The sequence below is a fragment of the Perca flavescens genome, chromosome 7 (genome assembly GCF_004354835.1).
Source record: "Perca flavescens isolate YP-PL-M2 chromosome 7, PFLA_1.0, whole genome shotgun sequence".
Lineage (NCBI taxonomy): Eukaryota > Metazoa > Chordata > Actinopteri > Perciformes > Percidae > Perca > Perca flavescens.
In genome coordinates, this window is record NC_041337.1 from 32,983,173 (window position 1) to 33,003,165 (window position 19,993).

The following is a 19,993-nucleotide window of genomic DNA, read 5'->3' on the forward strand; positions in this document are numbered from 1 at the left end:
ACGGATCTTCCTCTTTAACTTAAAGGTCTATCTCTGTAGGGATCCTTTCCATAATGTTGTCAGACACTTAGAATAATAATCTGAGACCGTCAGTGGCAAAAACAGAACTTTTAGTGGACCTAAATTGACGACGCACATTTGCCCTATATGATTACATTGGAGCCCGGTTCAAAGCTGCAGGTCAGTGTTCTTGCTCAATACTGGACCAATTTCAAAGATTGTTGTTCTTATCAGTCACTAAGACAAAAAAAACAAAAAACATATGAAAACTTTAACTATAATTAAAACAACACTATGTAACTTTTGCTGAGTAACTGTGACCAGTGCTGACACAAGTGTTAAATACAGGATGCCGGTGCATTTAGTTCTGTCGATGTTGGAGCAGGCAGGGTACGTAGCTGCACTGTTCATCGTACTGTGTAATCATTTTTCTGATGTTAACTATATTACATCACACAATAAAATGCTTACGTAGTTTGATGTCTTCCACTCAAACTCGGTGAGCCGTTGGAGGAAGGTGGTGACTTCTTTGGACAACTCCCGTCTTGCAGCTTGTACCCACTTCGGCCATGCACTTGGTGCCCTCATCTGGGTTGATCCTTAAGATATATAAGATATATCATAATAATCAACAGCAGTCATCTTTAAATAGAGCCATTTATCCCCCTTTAAATATACAGTATATATGGAAGAAAACCTGCCAGCGAGCACGTTCGGTTCAGTAAGTCACAGCGAAAACACACCGGGCACGTACGCGTAAGCCATCGTTCTTCTCTCGGCCCTCTCTCTCTCTCCGATAGAAAGAGACAGGATTTGTGGGGAAAACTGTGGTAATTGTAGGCTATATACAGTATATGTGTGTGTGTCACTCTCTTTGTCCATCCATCCTTGTGCCTGATCGCGTGTCTCGCTGTGAGAAGTCAAGACAGCCCAAATCCCCATGAACCTACTGTGGTCTTCCTGTATGTGATTAATCAAGGGGGGGTAAGCTTCGCTTCAGAACTCGAACCTCCTATGGCGCCATTTTGATGCTACAAAGCGATCACCTCCCGTTAGCATTCCACTGACTAGCATTCATTTTGACGTCACTTTGACAGAGAATAACTTTACATTTGAAGCGTTTAAAGAATATTTGTCCATTGTTTATTTCTAAAGAAACACAGCCCGGTCTCATGTAAGTTCGTGTAAATGTGACGTTATTTGAATCTATTGATATGTGTTCACGGAGACGTTTTTGTCGGTTTTTACGTGGCGGACAACACGAAAATGTAAAGTAATGTATTTCAATGGGACGCATATTTTGTTGCCACAGCACGAAAATTGTAGGGAGTAACATAAAAAGCCGAAAATCCGCATAGGGAGGTTGGTCGGGGTGGTGGATGGGTCAAACAAAACAGGACTTTCACCCGGCGAAGCGGGATCGCGTCCCGTGTGCGGCGCTTTGTTTCCCGGGGATGGCGTCCCTGCGTGTGGAGTTTTGTCCCGCGTGTTACTGTGGCGCGTCTCCCGGAGTTTACGACGCCCTTTTCCCGGCGTTTAAGGCACCCTTTTCCCGTAAGTTTTTTCCTAAACCCAAACTCCACCATCCCGTTATTGTGGGGCGTCCCCAGCGGGCCGTCTCGCGGGCCATCTCGCGGCGCCCCCGGCTTATGGAGCGACCTTTTTGGCCGCCTCCCGGCGTCCTTTCCCCGAGAAAATAATGTGACATTTACACGTAAAAAATAATGTGACATTTACACATAAAAAACGAGAAAAACGTCTCCGTGAACACGTATCAAGAGATTAAGAATAACGTGGACATTTACACGAACTGCCGTGAGACCGGGTTGAGAAAAACGACAATGTATAAAAGGCTCCATTACCTTGTAGCTCACGTAGTCTCCGTAGCAGATGTTTTTATAAAAATAGGCTAACGATTGGGTCATAACCACGAGACTTACTGTCACACAGTAGAGGAATTACCGTATAGTACAGGAGAAGTTCGCAGGCAGTTTAGACTTACATTAGCTGTTTAGGTTTAATTACTAATGTTAACTAGCATGTTAGTTACCAATAATTAGCCTGTGCCTATGTTATCTCCTTACATATACCTACACTCTCCGTCTCTATAAGATTGGGAATGACTGAGATTTCTTTTGGCACAGCTACCAGAAGACTTACAACTTTCAGACACATTGCTCACGTCACATTTACGCTGTCTCTCTCAGTTGGAGGCTGCTCAGTAAAGCAAGAGATCACCGGAAAAGTGCTTCTAATAGTCTTCACTGGTCTCCGTCCAGAGACACGGGATCTGGTGGTCCATTCTTATATACTGTCTATGTGAGTAACTGCCTTGCTTGACACATTCTCCGAATGACACGAAATTATTGCTGCATCTCGCGGGCCAAAGTGGCCGCTCCGTGACTAGTATGAACGGATCGATTGGACAACATAGGCGCTGAAATAAAAATAGCTGTGCAACGCTTACGTGCCCGGTGTGTTTTCACTGTAAGTTACCACAGTAATAGGGCTCTATATACCCAAATCTTTTTCTCAGTTGTTTTCTCTTTGTCAGTAAGTGTATAGAGTGCTCATACAGTCCAAATATGTACCATTACCTATTAAATGCTTTATGCAGATAATTACTTACCTTGTACCAACTCCAATGTAGTAGATGCTGACTCTTGATATTCAAGATTGAACGCATAAAAGGAGCCAAAGAAGACGACAAAAGCACTGGCATTAAGTTGGTTAACTTCAAAGAGGACCTTCCCCTCAATGCTGACCATCCAATGGGTGGAAGATGTCAAACTTCTTCCTAAAAAACAAACAAACATCTTATCTCATTTACAGTGTGTCACAGAATACCAAACATACATGGCTAATAAAACATCCTCCTCTTCTTTAAACCATTTCTCGTACCTAGCATGATCCGCCTTGGTGTGGTGGGCAATGTCACCTCCTGCTCAATTGAAATCTTGGTCGATGTTGGCTGCAAACTAAAAAGAGAAAAGCATCTCACATATTGGAAGTAGGCTAATTGGTTGTTGTTCTACATATGAAATGATGAAAATTTATATTTTTAAGTGCATGCATGGTGTTATAAAACACAATTACAACAAGATAAAAAAAAAATAACACAGAATGTTATGTGATGCATTAAAAGGTTAATCACGTAATAGATAGCTAGATAGCTAACAACAACACTATGTTGTGAAGAAAAACGTAATGCATAAACCATGGTAGCTAATACGCTCAACTCCTAACACCATATTCTTTGAGTTAAACAATATTTGGCTTAGGTCTCATAAACTAAAAAGGATGAATTCAATGATATCACATTACAGAATGCAACAATACTACTGTAACGTTGGGCACTTTTTTGCTGGACATCTTGATGGTTTTAAGTGGCCAAACTCTGAAGCCAAGGGGAAAAAAATGCTATCCACAAATGCTTCACATTATTACTTAAAGACGTCTTCCTTGTCACCCGACATAACTTTTAGAGTGGGTGTTTTAAAAAAAAGATGTAATGTTAACATTAGGTGCTATTAAAACTAGATGGGCAACTGTAGAGGTAACGGTTTAATGTTAACTTTACCTCCACTAATGTTTGGTTAATATAAATGCGGTACGTTATGCTTAATCATGCTAAAACACTGACAAACCAACCCACAGACTCAACATAAGCGGAGGTAATTTTAGCCAAAATGCAGCAACAGCAAGCTAAAAGGCTAGCAGTTACTGACCTTAAACTTCTAGAATATGGGTTAATTTTTAATTCCGACAAAGATAATGGTGGTCTGACAAGTGAAAAAGATGTCCCGAACAACGCGTGTTAGCTTTAGGCTACCGAACGTCGTCATTATAACTAATCACACAATGGGGGAAATGAACTATAGCTAACAGTTTGCTCTTGCCTAGCTATGACGAAGGTCGGTAAACTAAACCTACGTCTCTGCTTGGGAAGGCTTGTGAGCAGAAATTTTAATGTCACAGAATTAGCAAAAATTGGTCTTACCTTGACGCTGCTCCAGCTCTCTTCGAGGAGTGTGTGTAACCCGGGACTCTGGTGCGTACACGCACAGACCAAACCGGGCGGTAGTCCTTTGAAGTTACTCCTTTCAACGCCTTCGAAGTGTCTACGCGCTACTCTTCTGAAGTCGTGAGGTCAGAGTTCAAATCTGGCGGTCAAGCATTTATATCCGTAATGGCTTTCTTGTTTCTCTCAATAAATGATTGACACTGCTGAAAAACATGTCACATTTTTTAATTACCTTCACTGCTAAAAGCATAACAATTTAAATGTATTTCATTTTATAGTGATATTTTATTTTTCCATTTCATTTCTATGCTTCTATAACATTAACTAACAATTTTATTTAAAATTCAGTTAGTCTTATTCAACTACAGTAGCACTACTGCTGTTGTTTTACAGCAGACTACCGCAAATTCAAAATATACAGTAAATCACTGTAAATTAAATGTTATTACCCATAATGCAATGCATATTACAGTAATGAACCGGAAAAGAAAATGATGGTATTTTACTGGGCATTTTGTGGTAAGTAACTGTAGAAATTACAGCTAAGTCTAATGCCACTATGTCCTCCAGATCTAAAGACCATGGCACATTTCCCTCTATTGAAATAAGAGCGAGTCCTGAAAAGTCTCTCCTGGGACATGGCTGACCTGAGTTTTAAAGCTGAGAAGCAACATGTTGTAATGTATTGTCTGTGCTAGATGCCTGGCTGTTTGTGCATGGCTGCCAAGGTACACCCCGCGGGGCGGGGTCTGGGTATGGGAGCTAAACATGTAGCAGCCCAGGCCCCTCACTATTTGCGTTAAATGTCAAATTTAACGCAAAAGAAAAGCTACAGTTCTTATCCACATTTGTACAGTGCATGCAATCCACAGTGTATTTACAGTTTCTGCTACTTCTGCAGTTTTGTGTGCACACACTGTAGATGTTTAATCAAATCTGATCTTCCCTGCAGGTTTTCCTTCTCACACAAGGTAACTGTCTCCTGCAGCTCTGAGCCATGAGGTCCTCTTCCCTCCTCCTACTCTCCTTCCTCTTGGGTATGTGTGATGTTCAAGGGGCGTCAGATTTTAGAATCTGTGCCTTCAACCTCCATCACTATGGGGATTCCAAGTCCCAGAACAGCATCGTCATGTCTATTCTTACCAAGGTAAGACAAATTGATACTTTTGATATTTTCTATAACATCAGTGGGCAAATGTTTTTATTTATTCCCTTTTCGATTACTCAATTATTTAGTACATACACAGTATCAATGCTCATCAATAATAAAATACTCTCTGGGGACCTCTATCGGTGCAAATAACGAAGTACAAAGTTAGAGGACAAATCAACAAATGTCAACATTCCTTTTGTTTTTACCAACTTTTCTTAAAGTGCTCATATTATGCTTTTTGGCTTTTCCCTTTGGCACGCTCTCATACTCTGCTTCTGACTGGCTAGTAGTCCTTACCTAGCTACTGTCAGGGCACGCCATCATACTCTGCTTCTGACTGGCTAGTAGTCCTTACCTAGCAACTGCACATGTGCTACTCCCAACAAAGATGGGATAGAAGTGTGATGCCTCACTCTGTAGCTAAAACAGAGAGCTCAACACACTGGGTGAAAAGAGGAGCTGCCGCAATGTGCATTACAACAAAAATATGGTGTTTTTTGAAAATTAAACCACATCAGCCTATTCTGGTACAACCTCTAAATACAGTTATGAACCTGAAAATTAGCACATGAAAAATCACTTTTTCTGGGATTTGGGGTGTTATTTTGTGTCTCTGGTGCTTCCACACACATACAAACTTTGAAAAAAAAAACATCCATGAGATACGGGTTTCTGAATGTGTCCTGCCTTCAGTCTCTGGGTGACCTGTTTTTTGAAAATTAAATCATGTAAACCTATTCTGATACAATCTCAAATTACAATTATGAACCTGAAAATAAGCATAATATGGCCACTTTAAGTAAGAAAAGTATGCAAGAGTGATTTTAGCTGGGGTAATGGCTTTTCAGTGACACGCCTATCAAGACAGTGCAAGGCTATGGAATGCAAACTGTAAAATAAAGCAGTCCCCTTATTTACCCCTTTTCACTGTAATAATAGATTACATCTTGTGCATGAATACTGCGAGTGGCCACTGGGCATATTGGCAGCAAGGCTAACGTGGCAGCAGTGGATCCAGCTCTCTTACTCCATGGTCTAGGCCCACTACTAATAACAAAGCCAGTGTTCTTATACCCAAAATGCAACACCCACTTCGATGTGTTACCATGGAAATCACCTTTTTCATTTTGCCGTGATGTGTGTTGTCCCAGATCATCGCTCGCTGTGATGTGTGTTTGCTCATGGAAGTGAGAGACACTAAAGAAAAAGCTGTACCACTGCTGATTAACAGCCTCAACAGGTGATCACACACACACACACACACACACACACACACACACGGAGCAGTATCAACAGTTTTACCCACTTCTGTCTGTGTCTCCTCAATATTAAGCTATGACACGGATCATGATTACTCATCTGTGTCCAGTGGGAGACTGGGCAGGTCTGCCGGATACCAGGAGCAGTATGTGTTTGTTTACAGGTGAGCTAATCCTGTAAACTTCTGCTATTTACTGTATGCAGAGTGGTGTTTGCCAACCAATCTGTGTTTGTCTGAATGTGTGCAGGACTAATACAGTGACAGTAACTGGCCAGTATCAGTACCCAGACGATCGACCCGGAGATGTCGATGCTTTCTCCAGAGAGCCTTTTGTCGTCCGCTTCAAAGCCCCCACGACAGGTCAGTGCTCTGACACTCAGGATTCCCTTCTAAGGCTACATCTACGCTACTTGGTTTCAGTTTAAAACAAAGGCCTCCTGCACACCGGCTGAGTGGCGTGAGCGTGGCATTACTGTTGCATGTCAGTTGTGAATATTTCGTTCTGTATTGTCAGGTGCAATATTTGAAAATCGATAATTATTTATTTTTTTAAATTGCATTTATAACTGCATTTATGTCAAAACCTAAAGACTTTAAAACATCAAAATGTCATTTATTAAATGTATTTGAGTCAAAATGACATATAAACATCTTTTCCTATTCTATTTTACCTGGAAACGCTTCCAACGCGCTTGTGTGTCTCGTGAAAAATAGGCGTCGGTCCTATTTCTAGCAGGCATGTGTTTTCGGGCCTTACGTGCATGACACGAGACTTACGTGTCATGCAGGTAGTGTGAAAGCTCTAACCTGTTAACATGGGAGCCAAAATAAAAACGGACACGCCACGCAGCAGTGTGCAGAACCCCTATTATCTTTTGCTACATTTCAACTCACGTTCACACTACTGCAGCGTTTCCGAGCCCCTAAAACAGAGACATTTGGAAACACTGCTGTTGTAGTCATTGATGCACTTCAGTCAGTCCTATCAGGTCTTCATCAGGCAGGCTTACATACCTTTCAGTACCAGTTCCACCTCGTCGTCGGTCTAAGCTTATTAATCCCTGCTCTTATTTTTCGTCATTGTTGTTCTTTCCCCAAAGTATCTTCTGTATTTTCAACTTCTACATCCATGATTTTTAAACGCAGAGTAACGTCAGACAATCTGCTTCTTGTTCACACCGGCATGCGCATGCCCAGTGTGTGTGAATGGTCATGTGATATGTGTTGTCAGTTGTGTTAATATGTACTGAGATTAGTTCTGCGTATATGTTAACAGTGATTGTAGTTGTAGCCTAAGATAATGAAAAACACCTTTCCCTGCACCCTCCCTCCCTCTACCCTCCCCCATATTCAGATATAAAGGAGTTTGTCCTCATACCTCAGCACACCACTCCAGTCAACACCACTAAAGAGCTGGATGCACTGTATGACGTCTTGCAAGATGTGAGGAAGATGTGGAAAACCGAGGTGAAAGCTCATTTCGCTGACTGTTTATGGTACTTTGAAGTGTAAGAGTGTGTAGCCTTACCATCAGTGTTGTTGTGTGTGTGTGTGTGTGTGTGTGTGTGTGTGTGTGTATATGAGCAGAATGTGATGCTTCTCGGGGACTTCAACGCCGACTGCGGCTACCTTGCTAAGAAGAACAAGAAGAATGTGCGTCTGATTACAGAGAAGAACCTCACTTGGCTCATTCCGGAAAATTCTGACACCACTGTGCGATTGTCCACCTCCTGCACCTATGACAGGTAAACTCACACTCCTTAAGGCTAGGCCCCCATCAGACCTGGGTGGCCTATAAGTTTTTCAGTAAATACATTTACATGCACTTAAAGCTTTAGTGCGTAACTTTTTGATATTAATGAACGTCCGTTAAATTCAAGCCATTGCCAAATGAGTTGCTACAAAGCTAATTAAGACTATCAGCTCCACACAACTCTCTCTGGATTTCTCAGTATGACTATGTTCAGAAGATTGTGTCGTCCGGCGACTTTCCCAAGCAGAAACTCGAGTAAAGATAATTACCTCTTCTAAAGAGTCCATCATGTTTTTTTAATTCTCTGTGTCCTCCTTGTCTACTAGCAACTGTGTGGAGGAGGGTAGGGGGGGGGGGCTTGTATCATGTGGACGTGGTAACAGTGTTGTTGCCATTGCTTAGAATTCCTCATGGGGGCGACAGAAACTACGCACTATAGCTTTAATGTTCCGCTTTTTGCCCTTATTCCAAAAAAAGACAATATCCGTCTAAGCTGTTTACATTGCTAATGACGGTGAATATTCCCTTAATAATAAGTTTGTTTGTTTTTGTAAGTTTTCCACCGTTGGCAGACTTGTTGGACCATGCACGCACAGCCTCCCTCTTTTAATCAACCACCTTCTTGGTTGGCGTTGCGATGTTTGTGCATATCCAAAAACCTGTTTACATCCAAGTCTTTCATAATGTTTAAAAGAAGCTGTGTTTCTCCTTCTTTTCTTTTGGCCATGCATCTCCGACCTGCAAACCGTTGGCTGGTTGGTTTACAACAACCATAGCAACGCACAGAGCTGACCGTAAGACATAAACAAGCAATGGGCCATAAACGGCAGTAAAAACCCTGATTTTGACGCAAATTACAAATGCTCTGCATATGTCTAAAGAATGCCTCTAAAACAAGAATAACACTGGCATATACCACGTCTAAATTGTAAAATGTTAAATTCACAAAAGGCCTTATTCTGAATATCCAAATGGAGTGTACTCTTTCAATAACCTGTATCAAATTCGGAATTATTGTCATATTTGGAATAATAGAGGAATATTGGTGTGCATAAAAATGTACTCAATGTCATGTATCTATCTGACATCTGATCTAACTACAGGGTAGTGTATTTGCACCCTGTTAGTGTGCGGTGAGTATGTCTCCTACATCCTCTGTGACCAGCGCGGAGGCAAACCTGACTGAACGTGTTTACAGAGCGAGCAAGCCTTCAGCTGTTCAAACAAACACGGTATCAACAGGAAGCATGGAGGAGAGAATGAATCTGTGTAGCTTAATTAACCTGGGCTCGGTGAGCAAAATACTGATGTGTGAGCAGGCCTTAATTCTTTAACATGCCTTCATATTTTGAGTGAGAAATAAATCCGTAAAATGTGTGTAACAGGATCGTCGTGAACGGGGAAAAGTTTGCCGGTGCTGTTGTGCCTTCTTCAGCCACCCCGTTTAACTTCCAAGTGGAATACCAACTCACAGAGGAGCAGGTAATACTGTGTGTGTGTGTGTGTGTGTGTGTGTGTGTTCATCAATAGAATGTTAATGTGATAAACAAACTCAAACAGTAAAAATAATGTATAAAATATGCCAATACCACAATATAAAACCCACATTCTGTTCTACAGACGGAGTCACCCTGACGTCACTCTAACACAAAAAATCACTTCCGGGTAGACAACTGACAGTTGACTTATAATGTACAGATATGTGTGTAATACCCAAGTTTACCACTGTGTTACATGTGAAATCTGCAAAATTGTTTATTTCTGTTGTCATTATCAATGTTTAAATACATGAAGGTAAATACGGATATCCGACCTAGCTGACATCTCTGCGGTGCTTATTTCCTGTCCTGTGTTGCTTTGCGAGCAGCTTCGATAAACCAAATCTAATGTTACAAACGGCAACATGTCACCGCCGGTCGGACTGACTGCTAGTTTGGGGGATTTTTTCTAAAGGATTTTCTTTAGTCTGTGGCCCAACAGGTACATCAGGTCTCCATCCTAATGTTGTGAGAAAGTGTTGACATGAAAGCACCAAACATGTTGTACCTCGTCCCAGTGTGCTCTGCACTGTTAAATTGTATGTGGCCCCGAGACTCCGGAACTAACTTCCCATTCATATTAGGTCCTCCTGTACTGCCGAGATCTTTAAGTCTCGTCTTAAAACACATTTTTATTCTTTGGCGTATGATTTAGTTTAGGGACATTTGTATAGAAGTGTGTTGTTTGTATGATGTTCATTATGTCCATATTTGTATTGTCTTCCTTCGTTTTTATAACATAATATAACTTTGTACAGCACTTTGTTCAGCTTAGGTTGGTTGTAAATGCGCTCTATAAATAAATTGACTTGACTTGACTTGACATGTACGGGAGGCAGGAGTTTTCTACCCGGAAGTTATTGTAAACAAACATTGTGATTGGCTCTGTAGATGTGTGCTGAGGTTGCTGAACTGTTTGTTCTGTGGTTTGTGTTCAGGCGCTGGAGGTGAGCGACCATTACCCAGTGGAGGTCCTGCTGAAGAACAGCGGGCTTCTCAAAGTGGGGCGCATGCTGGGAAACGCTGCGTTCAAAGTCTCTTCTACTGTTGGCATTCCCTTGGCATTAATGTTTGTCCTCAGTTCCCTTGTTTTCCAAATGTTATGGTCATAGTTAGAAACAATATAAATGTGGTTTGTTGTCATCTCAGTCCAAGGACAATCTCAGGGAAGCGAACTTCACCAACTGGTGAGAATTTCATGATTCCCCAAAACTCGGTGCCCAACTTGCAAAAAAGAATCCCTGAAAACGCTCCACAGAGCTCTCCATGTTGGGTTCAGTGTTAGGAAAAACCACACACATATGACCCAACTGTTGATATTTACCATAATGTATTCCATCCAATATTAACTACCTTTGTATCTGGTACGGGTCAAGTTAAAGAATCTTTGCTTCACTGCACTGCAGACAAAACAGTACATATGCTGGCAGATGTGAAAAATGTTGATAACTCGTTTCCTCAAATGAGTAATAATCTGTCCAGTTAATGTACAGTACCAGTCAAAAGTTTGGACACGCTTTCCCATTTACGTGAATGACATAACGTGTCCAACCTTTTGACTGGTACTGTAGTTAATTTGATCCTTTGGTTTATTAAAGTTGTACCTTTTTTTTCCTAATGCCTTCAAAGTGATCCGAGGCAGAGAGGATCAGGTGCACACAGGTGCTACAGAATGCTAAAGCTGCTCTTTCTATAAAGTGGATGTGATCTGCAGTATTATCTTAAATGTTATAGTAATCTGTTATTCTGTCAAATACATTTCAGGCATATCAAAGATAATGGAACAGTGTCAAAAACCAGAAGTATCTCCATGTGTCTCAGCCCGAGATCCAAATCCGAGTGTCCAGTGTTGATCAATGTATGGAAATTATTGTAGTAGTTAAAGGTAGGGGTGGAGGGAAATATATATATATATATATATATATATATATAAAAAAGCATAGTATCCCAATATTTTCTGTGTCAGTACTGTATCGATACACGGACGCACAGGCGTTGATTATATAAATTACTCATGAAAATTTACAATAATAAAATCAATAGCTTTTTTAGTCCGCTCCCATTTTGCAGTAATAAAAGCAAAGTGAGATAGACAGACAAATTTAGATTTTAGCATTTAGATAAAACATATGTTGATAAAGTTTTCCTTTTGAGGACATACTTTGAAGTTAGAAAACAGGCAATAAATTGCAATATATCACAGAATATCGCAAGTATGATGATATGGTATCGTGGGGCCAGTACTAGTCAGAAGGCATGTATCATTAAGCTGAGAGAACAAATGAAGTTATTCAAATGAACAAACTGAGGCACAGACATAATTACATGGAGCACATGAATTACTAATGTAATGGTATAATTTATGGTGATGGTATTTAATCATTTTGTCTGTGAAATATAGAGGGAAGGTGGTTGCTACTATTGTTAAATGTTGATGCCTTATACAAGCTATATGCACATACTCTTTTCAACATATTTGTTTTTTAATGCCATGTATAATAAATTGCATAAACTCTGTGGTGACTTGGTTTTAAGTAAACTTTTCTGAGAATAAGAAAGGCAAAGTCTGTGTCAAAACCACAAACAAGATATTTGTTCTTTCGTTTGTATTTCCTTCCTCTCTTTTTCTCCTCATTTTAGTATTTTATTTTTTTATTTTATTTGCCATCTTATTCTCCCATTCTATGTCTTGGAGCAAACCTCGTCCCCTCATTATTCCCTAAATGATCACAGAGACTTTAACATAAGAAACTTGCTAGTATTGGGTAACAGGGAAAAGAGAAGGAAGCAGCCATTTAACAGTACTGAAAACTACAGAATGAATATGTGTCTGTGCATGTCTGTACCAACACATATTCTTTGTCATAAGGAATACATCATGTTTAATCTAAATATGTAGATTAACAAACGTAACTGTGTTGTATGTATGTCTCCGATTCTCTGATATGAATGCCCGCATTGCATTGTGGGATATGCATGCGCCCAGCTCGGCCCATATCGGATAATGTTCTGTCTTACAGCATACTGTAATATTTCACCGGTAATAAGACCGAAATACTATTATTTAAATAAAGAAGTGAATAGCATGATAACATCTAAATTAATGTTGATAGATGTAGCATTATAGTTTTAAAAATATCAATAAACAAAGCAATCCAGCTTCCCTGGTAATAAGACCGAAAATAATAACATACATATAAACCTTGATAAGATCTTGTGAATAAATGTTGATTAAAACAGTTATTTTTCAGGCATTTCTTTTTCCTAGTCAAGATATTGCCTCATAAATATCTTAGCAACAGGCAACATCCAGCATGTGCTCTACCTCTCTCTACCATGTACTGCTGTAGTCCTGCACCTGGACCCAGCTGGTTTGTACATACACAATGCACACTATCCAGTGGTTTGATCACTTACATTGTATTCATCCTCTGGTCCAGCTGTTTACGCTTATGAAAAATAAAGTCCAGTTTAAGTCCGTTGAGTGGTGTTGGGAACCCAGAAAGCACCAATAATGTTGCGGTCAAAGCATTAAAATGGCTATTATCAAAATAATTAATTAGGTATTATGAATGATTTGATTTCATTTTAATTAAATCACCTCTTGTTGGACACCACCCAATAAGATTAGGAAGAAGATAATATAAAGTATTTTACTAAAAACAATGTATATGGAATAATACAAAAGTAATCCCTCTCCATCATCACTTATGACCCATTAGAATTGTGTGGTGGTGGTGTCAATGACTGTATACAAGTTATTTCAAAAGGTTATTACATTTTTTTGTGTTCATGTCCAGGATAAAGCCTGATATTTCAGGCCCCTTCAGCTCTGGGTGTGTTGCTGTTATTAAAATCACTTCTCTACAGGAAACTACAACAAACTTCAAGCTAGCAAGCTACACACTTGAAGATTTGGATCATGCAACAAGGCAGGCCTGCTTGGTTCTTTCTGGGAATGATTGTACTGTGGACGAAGTACACAGGGAGACACACTGGTAAGAGCTAATGAGGTTTAACATGTAACAAGCTAATTTAAATAGCTCATGTTACTGTATTGTGTGAACAGTTAACTTCATTTAATATTGTATGTGGCGTTCCTTCCTGAGATTATTTTGCAGAGCCACCATCGCTGCGTCCGGAGCTTAGCTCCGCCCAAGCCGATTGTGATTGGTTTAAAGAAATGCAAACAAACCAGAGTGTTTTTTTTCTCCTATCCCAGAATGCATCTGTGGTGTACGTGAGACTAGATGGGAGCTGACGATGTGACTGAAAAAAGTCCAAATCCAAGTTGGCAGCTTTTTGTTCTCTGAGAGATGGTTCTGATCTCCTAGTAGTTTCCTGCAAAGTGGACTACACAGGGTATGTAGCCATTTTAAATATGCTTTTAAACCAAACTGTGTAGTAAGAACTGAACGGTTCATCACTTCCCCGGAAGTTGACAAGCGAGATTACCCATCAGTCATTGCGCCTCGCTGGAATGACGCCGTACATCTTGTAAATAAATAAATTCCCATTTATTCACAAGTTACATACATTTCAATAGACTTCATTATATTTTATAGTTCAGTAATGCTTTCAGTTTTTGTTTCAATATTTTAGTTCAGTAGTGCAACATTTTCATACAAGCAGCTACAGTTTCTGTGTCTGGCTACTTTGTGAGTTGAGAGTTGAGCAGCTGATCAGAAGAGAAGTGAGGAGCCTCTGTGGTCTCTGATGTCAGCAGCCAAGGTGAGAAAAGAGACACACATGAACAAGTTCATACTTGGAGTCCAGTATCTTAACAGTGTTCAGGTCCAACTGTCTGTGACCACCAGAGAAGATCAATAAAACCTGCATGTATAATTACATGAAGATGCTGCAAGGCACCACATAACAACTTGGACAGAGACATTCCTTCACAGCTATCCCATAAATGAAGAGCCTTGAGCCGTCCCATACTAAGTCCGTGTTCCAAGCTGTTATTCCAGGAGGACTTTTGTCTCCGTCCAGTATCATGTCTTAGACCAGCAGGTGTTTACTTTGGGGCAGTCCAGGCTAAATGTCCTGCACTGGAAGATTCATTTCTGTAGACTGCAAAGACAACGTACCAGGATCCACCTGGTGTTCTAGAAATGTCGCTGTGTTTATTTATCGGTGGTTAAACCCTGAGGAGAGAACTGTGTGACTTGGTCCATTATAGGGTCAAGAGAGAGGAAAATAGTCCCACACCATATTAGATAACTAAACACGTATTGATCTTTTACAAATCAGATAAAACAATGGATGGTCAATACATAAACATGTCACAACTAAAAATATTTGTGTCAAGTTCTGCTTGTGTTGTCCTTTGTTTTTTCTTATTTTAAAAAGCCTTTTTAACATCGAGGCCAGGGGACTACAGAAGAAAAATAGCCTGTTGGCCAATTCTGGCATTTTTAACCCATGTACTGTATAATCACGTGTTTTATTAATTTGCATTGTCCCCTTGTTATATAAACTGAATTAAATGTCCAGAAACATGTTGTATAAAGTTAAAAAGCTCAGTAATATCAAGAAATTCAGATGCAGCCTTAGAAGCATCATCAACATGAAAATCACTACTAATTAAAACTATGTCCAACTTTATAACTCAAGATAAAAACTCATCATCATCAACATCAGACGGTAAAGGGCCAGATGGGCCGTGAGGTCGGCTCCAGAGGGACCGAAATGTTAGCAGCAAGAGCAGAATCCATGATTTTTCCTTTTTTGAGTCATATTGAGTTCAAATGAGAGGACAGTCTCGGTGCTAACCAACCGATAGTTAAAGCTATTTCTAAAAATCACTACCAGACCACCATCACGGCCTGACAGCCTCGGTGTCCTGATGAAGCTACAGTCTGCAGGACAAAGTTCAATGATGGACCAATACTCAGTATTCCTCTGCCAGGTTTCAGAAAGTAAATCCAAATTTTCCCTAAAAAAATCCATCTTTGAGAAGAAATGTCTTGTTGGTAAGGGAGCGAGCGTTGAGCAGAGCCGTCCTGACAGAAGCTTGGTCAGGAGGGGCTTCAGTAGAGGCAAGAGGCCGGGGGGGCAGGGGGGCCAGGTGTTAGCTCTCTGATGATACCTGCCTTCAGACACATGATGTCTGGGTGATCTGTGGCTTGGAATGACAGGGATGGGAACATGTTGGCCTTTAAGGAGTTCCACACAAGGAGAGCTCACTGTACAAGCAGCAAAATGTCCAGGTGAGAGAGATGGAGCAGAAGTTCTGAGTGAAGAGCCTGGAGCCGTTACAGACTTAGTCCGGGACTTGCTCCAAGCTGTTATTCCAGACTGACTAGTCTCTGTCCAGTAACATCTCTGGAAGATAGTGATGCAGGCTGCAGACCAGCAGATGTTCACTTTGGAGCACAGTCCCCAAAATTCACCTTGGACTGATTCATTTCTGTACAACTTACAATGTGTCAGCATCCATTGAACCTGGAACTTTCCTCTGCAGTGTCCGATGAACTGTCTCTGTGTTCATTGATCACAGCCACACTTTTTCCTCCTGTAATAAAACATTACCAATGAAAAGCACCTCAATCAACAAAATAATGATCTGACAATTATATTATGTATTAAAAACATAAATGTTTTAGTTGTCTAAATGCCAATCATACTTGAGTCTTTCTTCTTTTTGAGAAGCCGCACCAAAACCAGAGCTATTGCGAGTCCGACCACTAAACAGGTCACAAGCCCCCCCACAACGGCGTAGATCCCAGCTCCTGAACTTTGTTCTCCACATTCAGCATCTGTTGAAGCAGTTCCTGGTTTTATCAGCTGAAGATCCAATGATTGACATCTGGAATGATAGAGGGACATTTTGACAGGACCATGTGTAGGGAACCATGCTGCTGTTGGAAGAGTTCAGGTGTGTCCATGTCTGATCTGAAGCTTCACTTACTGTGTGTGTGGCTGACACAATGTCAATAATGTCCCATCAGAAAATGTTCCATCTCTGCAGTCAGAGCACTCAGTGTCCCTTAATGCTGTTCCTGTACAAATGATCCAGTTCAGTTTACATATTGTGAAGAGAACAACGTGTTCTAGGACATCTTTACATTTCATCAGATCTGTCTGATTTTCCTTTCAGTGGATTTAAAAAACTATTTGATTGTTGACATTTTTGAAGCAGTTAAAAATACATTTCTCCGTTTCAAGTCCCAAAATACAATCTTTTACAAGCTTTTCATATTTCAGGAAAAATGACTCATTCCAGTCTCTTCTCTTCTCAGACTCTTCTTACGTCCATTAAGGTTATTTCCCATGAACTTTGGTGTTCTCATTTCAAATTAAAGCTATACCTATAATCTCACAATCAACACAATAAACTAACCTTTTAGGCTGATATATTGTCCTGGTTGACAGCTGCTGTGTTTCTGTGTTTCCACACAGTCGTCCTCTATAGTGTACAGACAGTAGAATCCCTCCAGTGGTTCACAAACTGTATCTGAGGTAGTTGTACATGGCGTCTTCATCTTTAAACCAGAACCTGTCAACACATAAAGATGTTACACGTATGTATTTTGTCTCTTCTATTATAGAGCTAAATGCCAAAATAGTCCCATTTATAAAAACAGAGGATAAAAGTCTAAGCTGATACCAACAGCTAATATCTTAACTGCAAAAAGATTTTTGATCATGTCGACTGCTATTTACTTATGTGAAAAGAAGATTTTATGACACAAAATAGTCTTCACTGGTCTCACAGTATTTCATAACACATGAGGTCTTTGTTTCTGGGTGCAGTCTGTAATTCTGCAGTGCAGTAAACTCTTCTAAATGACTTTCTGCATCTTCACAATGACACTGTTAAACCAGTCTGTAGTTTTCTCAGTTCTTACACAGCATTAGCAGTGGGACCAGCAGTGATAATCCTACGAAATCTAGGCTTAGTCATACATTTGAACTAATAATTAGAAAATATAAACAGAAGTCTACCTGAATCACAGCGTGAACAGACAAAACATTCTGTAAGCCCTGTAGGACGATTCATAAATGTTCCCTCATCGCAATCCACACAGGAAGTAGTTCTGAACTCCGTGCAATGTTTTTTAACTCGACTTCCTGTTGAAAAGAAAAACAATTTAATTTCATGCAATGTTTCTATTAAATAAAAATGTATTATCTTGAGGTTAATGTAGCTAGGCAAAGTGACATGCACAATGTCAATGCACAGTGTCATTCTTATTACCTAGTGAGAAATTATTTAAAAATATAACCTAGAACCTTCTTGCTGTGAGGCAGAAGTGCTAACCACTGAGCCACCGTGCTGCCTATCACGATACATTTCACTTGTGACCATCGGAGAAAGACTGACTCCATTGGTCTGCACCTAGTGGTTAATTCTGTGAAGTATAGGAAGAAATAGTCCTTTAACATTTAATCAGATCTCACCAACAGAACACGTAGGACAGCACTGATCCCAGATCAGATACTCTGTTGGATGACATGTGAGGTTATGTCCTCTGAAGACACTCAGCACAAGTATCTGTGAGGTAAGAAAGTTTATCTCAGTGAAGCCTGGTTGAAATTTGAACCTACTGCAAATCAAATGCATGGATAGAAGCTGAAATGAAATCTGATAGAAATCTCACTGCACTTTGTGTAGCCGTGGTCAGATGAAGAAGAAAAAAATAGAAATGGAAAGGAACTTTCCCCGTTTTTCACTTCTCTTAATATTGAATACAGCGCCATCTTTTCTGTACCCCATACATTGATTGAAGATCAAATTAAAGTAAAAACAATTACAGAAAGAAATGTTGGAGAGGAGCAATATGATGTATGAATTATAATAAAAGCTTGCGGTGATAACAATATTTTACCAGCAATGGTGCAACTGTCAAATATTTTCTTAACATCACTGTATACGTCAGGATCACAGTTTCCACGGGCTGAAGACATCTCTCTCAGATTTGGGAGGAAGAGAGACGTCAAATCCAAAGCAGGAACACCATCTGGAAACAAAAAGAAGACAACCATGTAGAGATTACACTACACACAGCAGAGACCTGCTCTAATGCAGCTGGAGATGTTGGTGGACTTTGCTGCCATACCTCTATTAAGAATAAAGTGGTGTAATCAGGAAATAGGCTACTTTATTTGCTCCCACACCTCCATTTTACAACTCACTGCTGTGCAAAGTTCAAACAAACTTAGATAAACTGAATCAGGCCCATGAGCAGGAAATCAAGTGAGGTCAGCCATGACTGAGGAGGGAGGAGGGGGGGGGGGGGGGTGATGTGATGATGTCACAGAGGAGCCAAGGTGTGAAGGAGTTTTCAGAGAAGCTTGAAATGAATAACCACAGTTGTATTCTCTAGGTCTTTTACATTTCACTGGGGATCTGTCTATTGACTGGTCACTGCAAATTAAACTGTTTGGTTTGTGACCTCTTCCAAAAAGAAGTGGCTTGTTGTTGTTGGTTAGTCCAATGCCTCAGATTTCTAGCAGTTGTTTTCAGTTCCACTGAGGAGACATTTCCTCTAAACCTCTCACATGGTTTCTTTTAAAAGGTGCAATATGTAATATATTTACTGTATCAAATCCAAAAATGACCACAATATGTCATCAGATATTAATGAAACATGCTAAGTTTAAATACTATGTTTTCTGACAACAATGCTAAAGCCAGTATTTTCTGCTGATAGAGCAAAGCGAGCAAAGAAACAATTCCTCTGCCAGCAGGCACACAGTTGCTGCCCTTGTAGTTCCTGATGTGATGTATTTCCTGCCACAGCCACTGTGGGTTGTTGTCTGTGAGCTGGTCCTTATTCAGGTCAGCTAAACACAGCTACAGATTACATGACAATAATGAAATGTTAGCGTACAGGTCAGGTGGAGTATTTACACATATGATCTGTGTATTTAAATCAAAGAGGTGATGTGTCTACTTTGAACAATATTCTCACTGGTTTTATTTTCAGTTCATTAGCAAATTGTAGCCTCTACAGGTTCAAATGTGGCATATTGTAGTATTTCTTTATTACTGCAAATCTTTCATTTTTGGGGCATTAATCTAAAGTACTTTCAACTTTTATTTTAAGAGCATTTCTCAGGTTAAATTGTAATTTCCCTCTGGGTTTGAAGCCAGTTCTTGCTTTACTTCCTCTATTTATACAGCTTAGTTAACAGATCCATACGGCCCACATTGTTCCTTGTTTCTTATCTTCATATGGTGCATGCGTACCTTTCTGATTATGTGTAGATAGAGAAGTTAATATGTAACCAAAGAATTTGAAGAAGCCAAGAGGAA

The 19,993-nt window shown here is 40.1% G+C and overlaps 1 protein-coding gene across 1 annotated transcript in view; it reads left to right on the top strand.

Annotated features, from left to right (window-relative positions):
• Window positions 1–12,246, top strand: part of dnase1l1 (deoxyribonuclease I-like 1) — a 17,205-nt gene extending 4,959 nt beyond the window's left edge. The window contains exons 3-10 of the mRNA XM_028583517.1: window positions 4,977–5,171; window positions 6,329–6,417; window positions 6,511–6,600; window positions 6,686–6,798; window positions 7,793–7,905; window positions 8,026–8,183; window positions 9,577–9,673; window positions 10,668–12,246. Of these exons, the coding sequence (XP_028439318.1) occupies window positions 5,022–5,171; window positions 6,329–6,417; window positions 6,511–6,600; window positions 6,686–6,798; window positions 7,793–7,905; window positions 8,026–8,183; window positions 9,577–9,673; window positions 10,668–10,841 (984 nt within the window). The 5' untranslated portion in view covers window positions 4,977–5,021 and the 3' untranslated portion in view covers window positions 10,842–12,246. The remainder of the gene's footprint in view (window positions 1–4,976; window positions 5,172–6,328; window positions 6,418–6,510; window positions 6,601–6,685; window positions 6,799–7,792; window positions 7,906–8,025; window positions 8,184–9,576; window positions 9,674–10,667) is intronic.
• The last annotated feature ends 7,747 nt before the right edge of the window (window positions 12,247–19,993 follow it).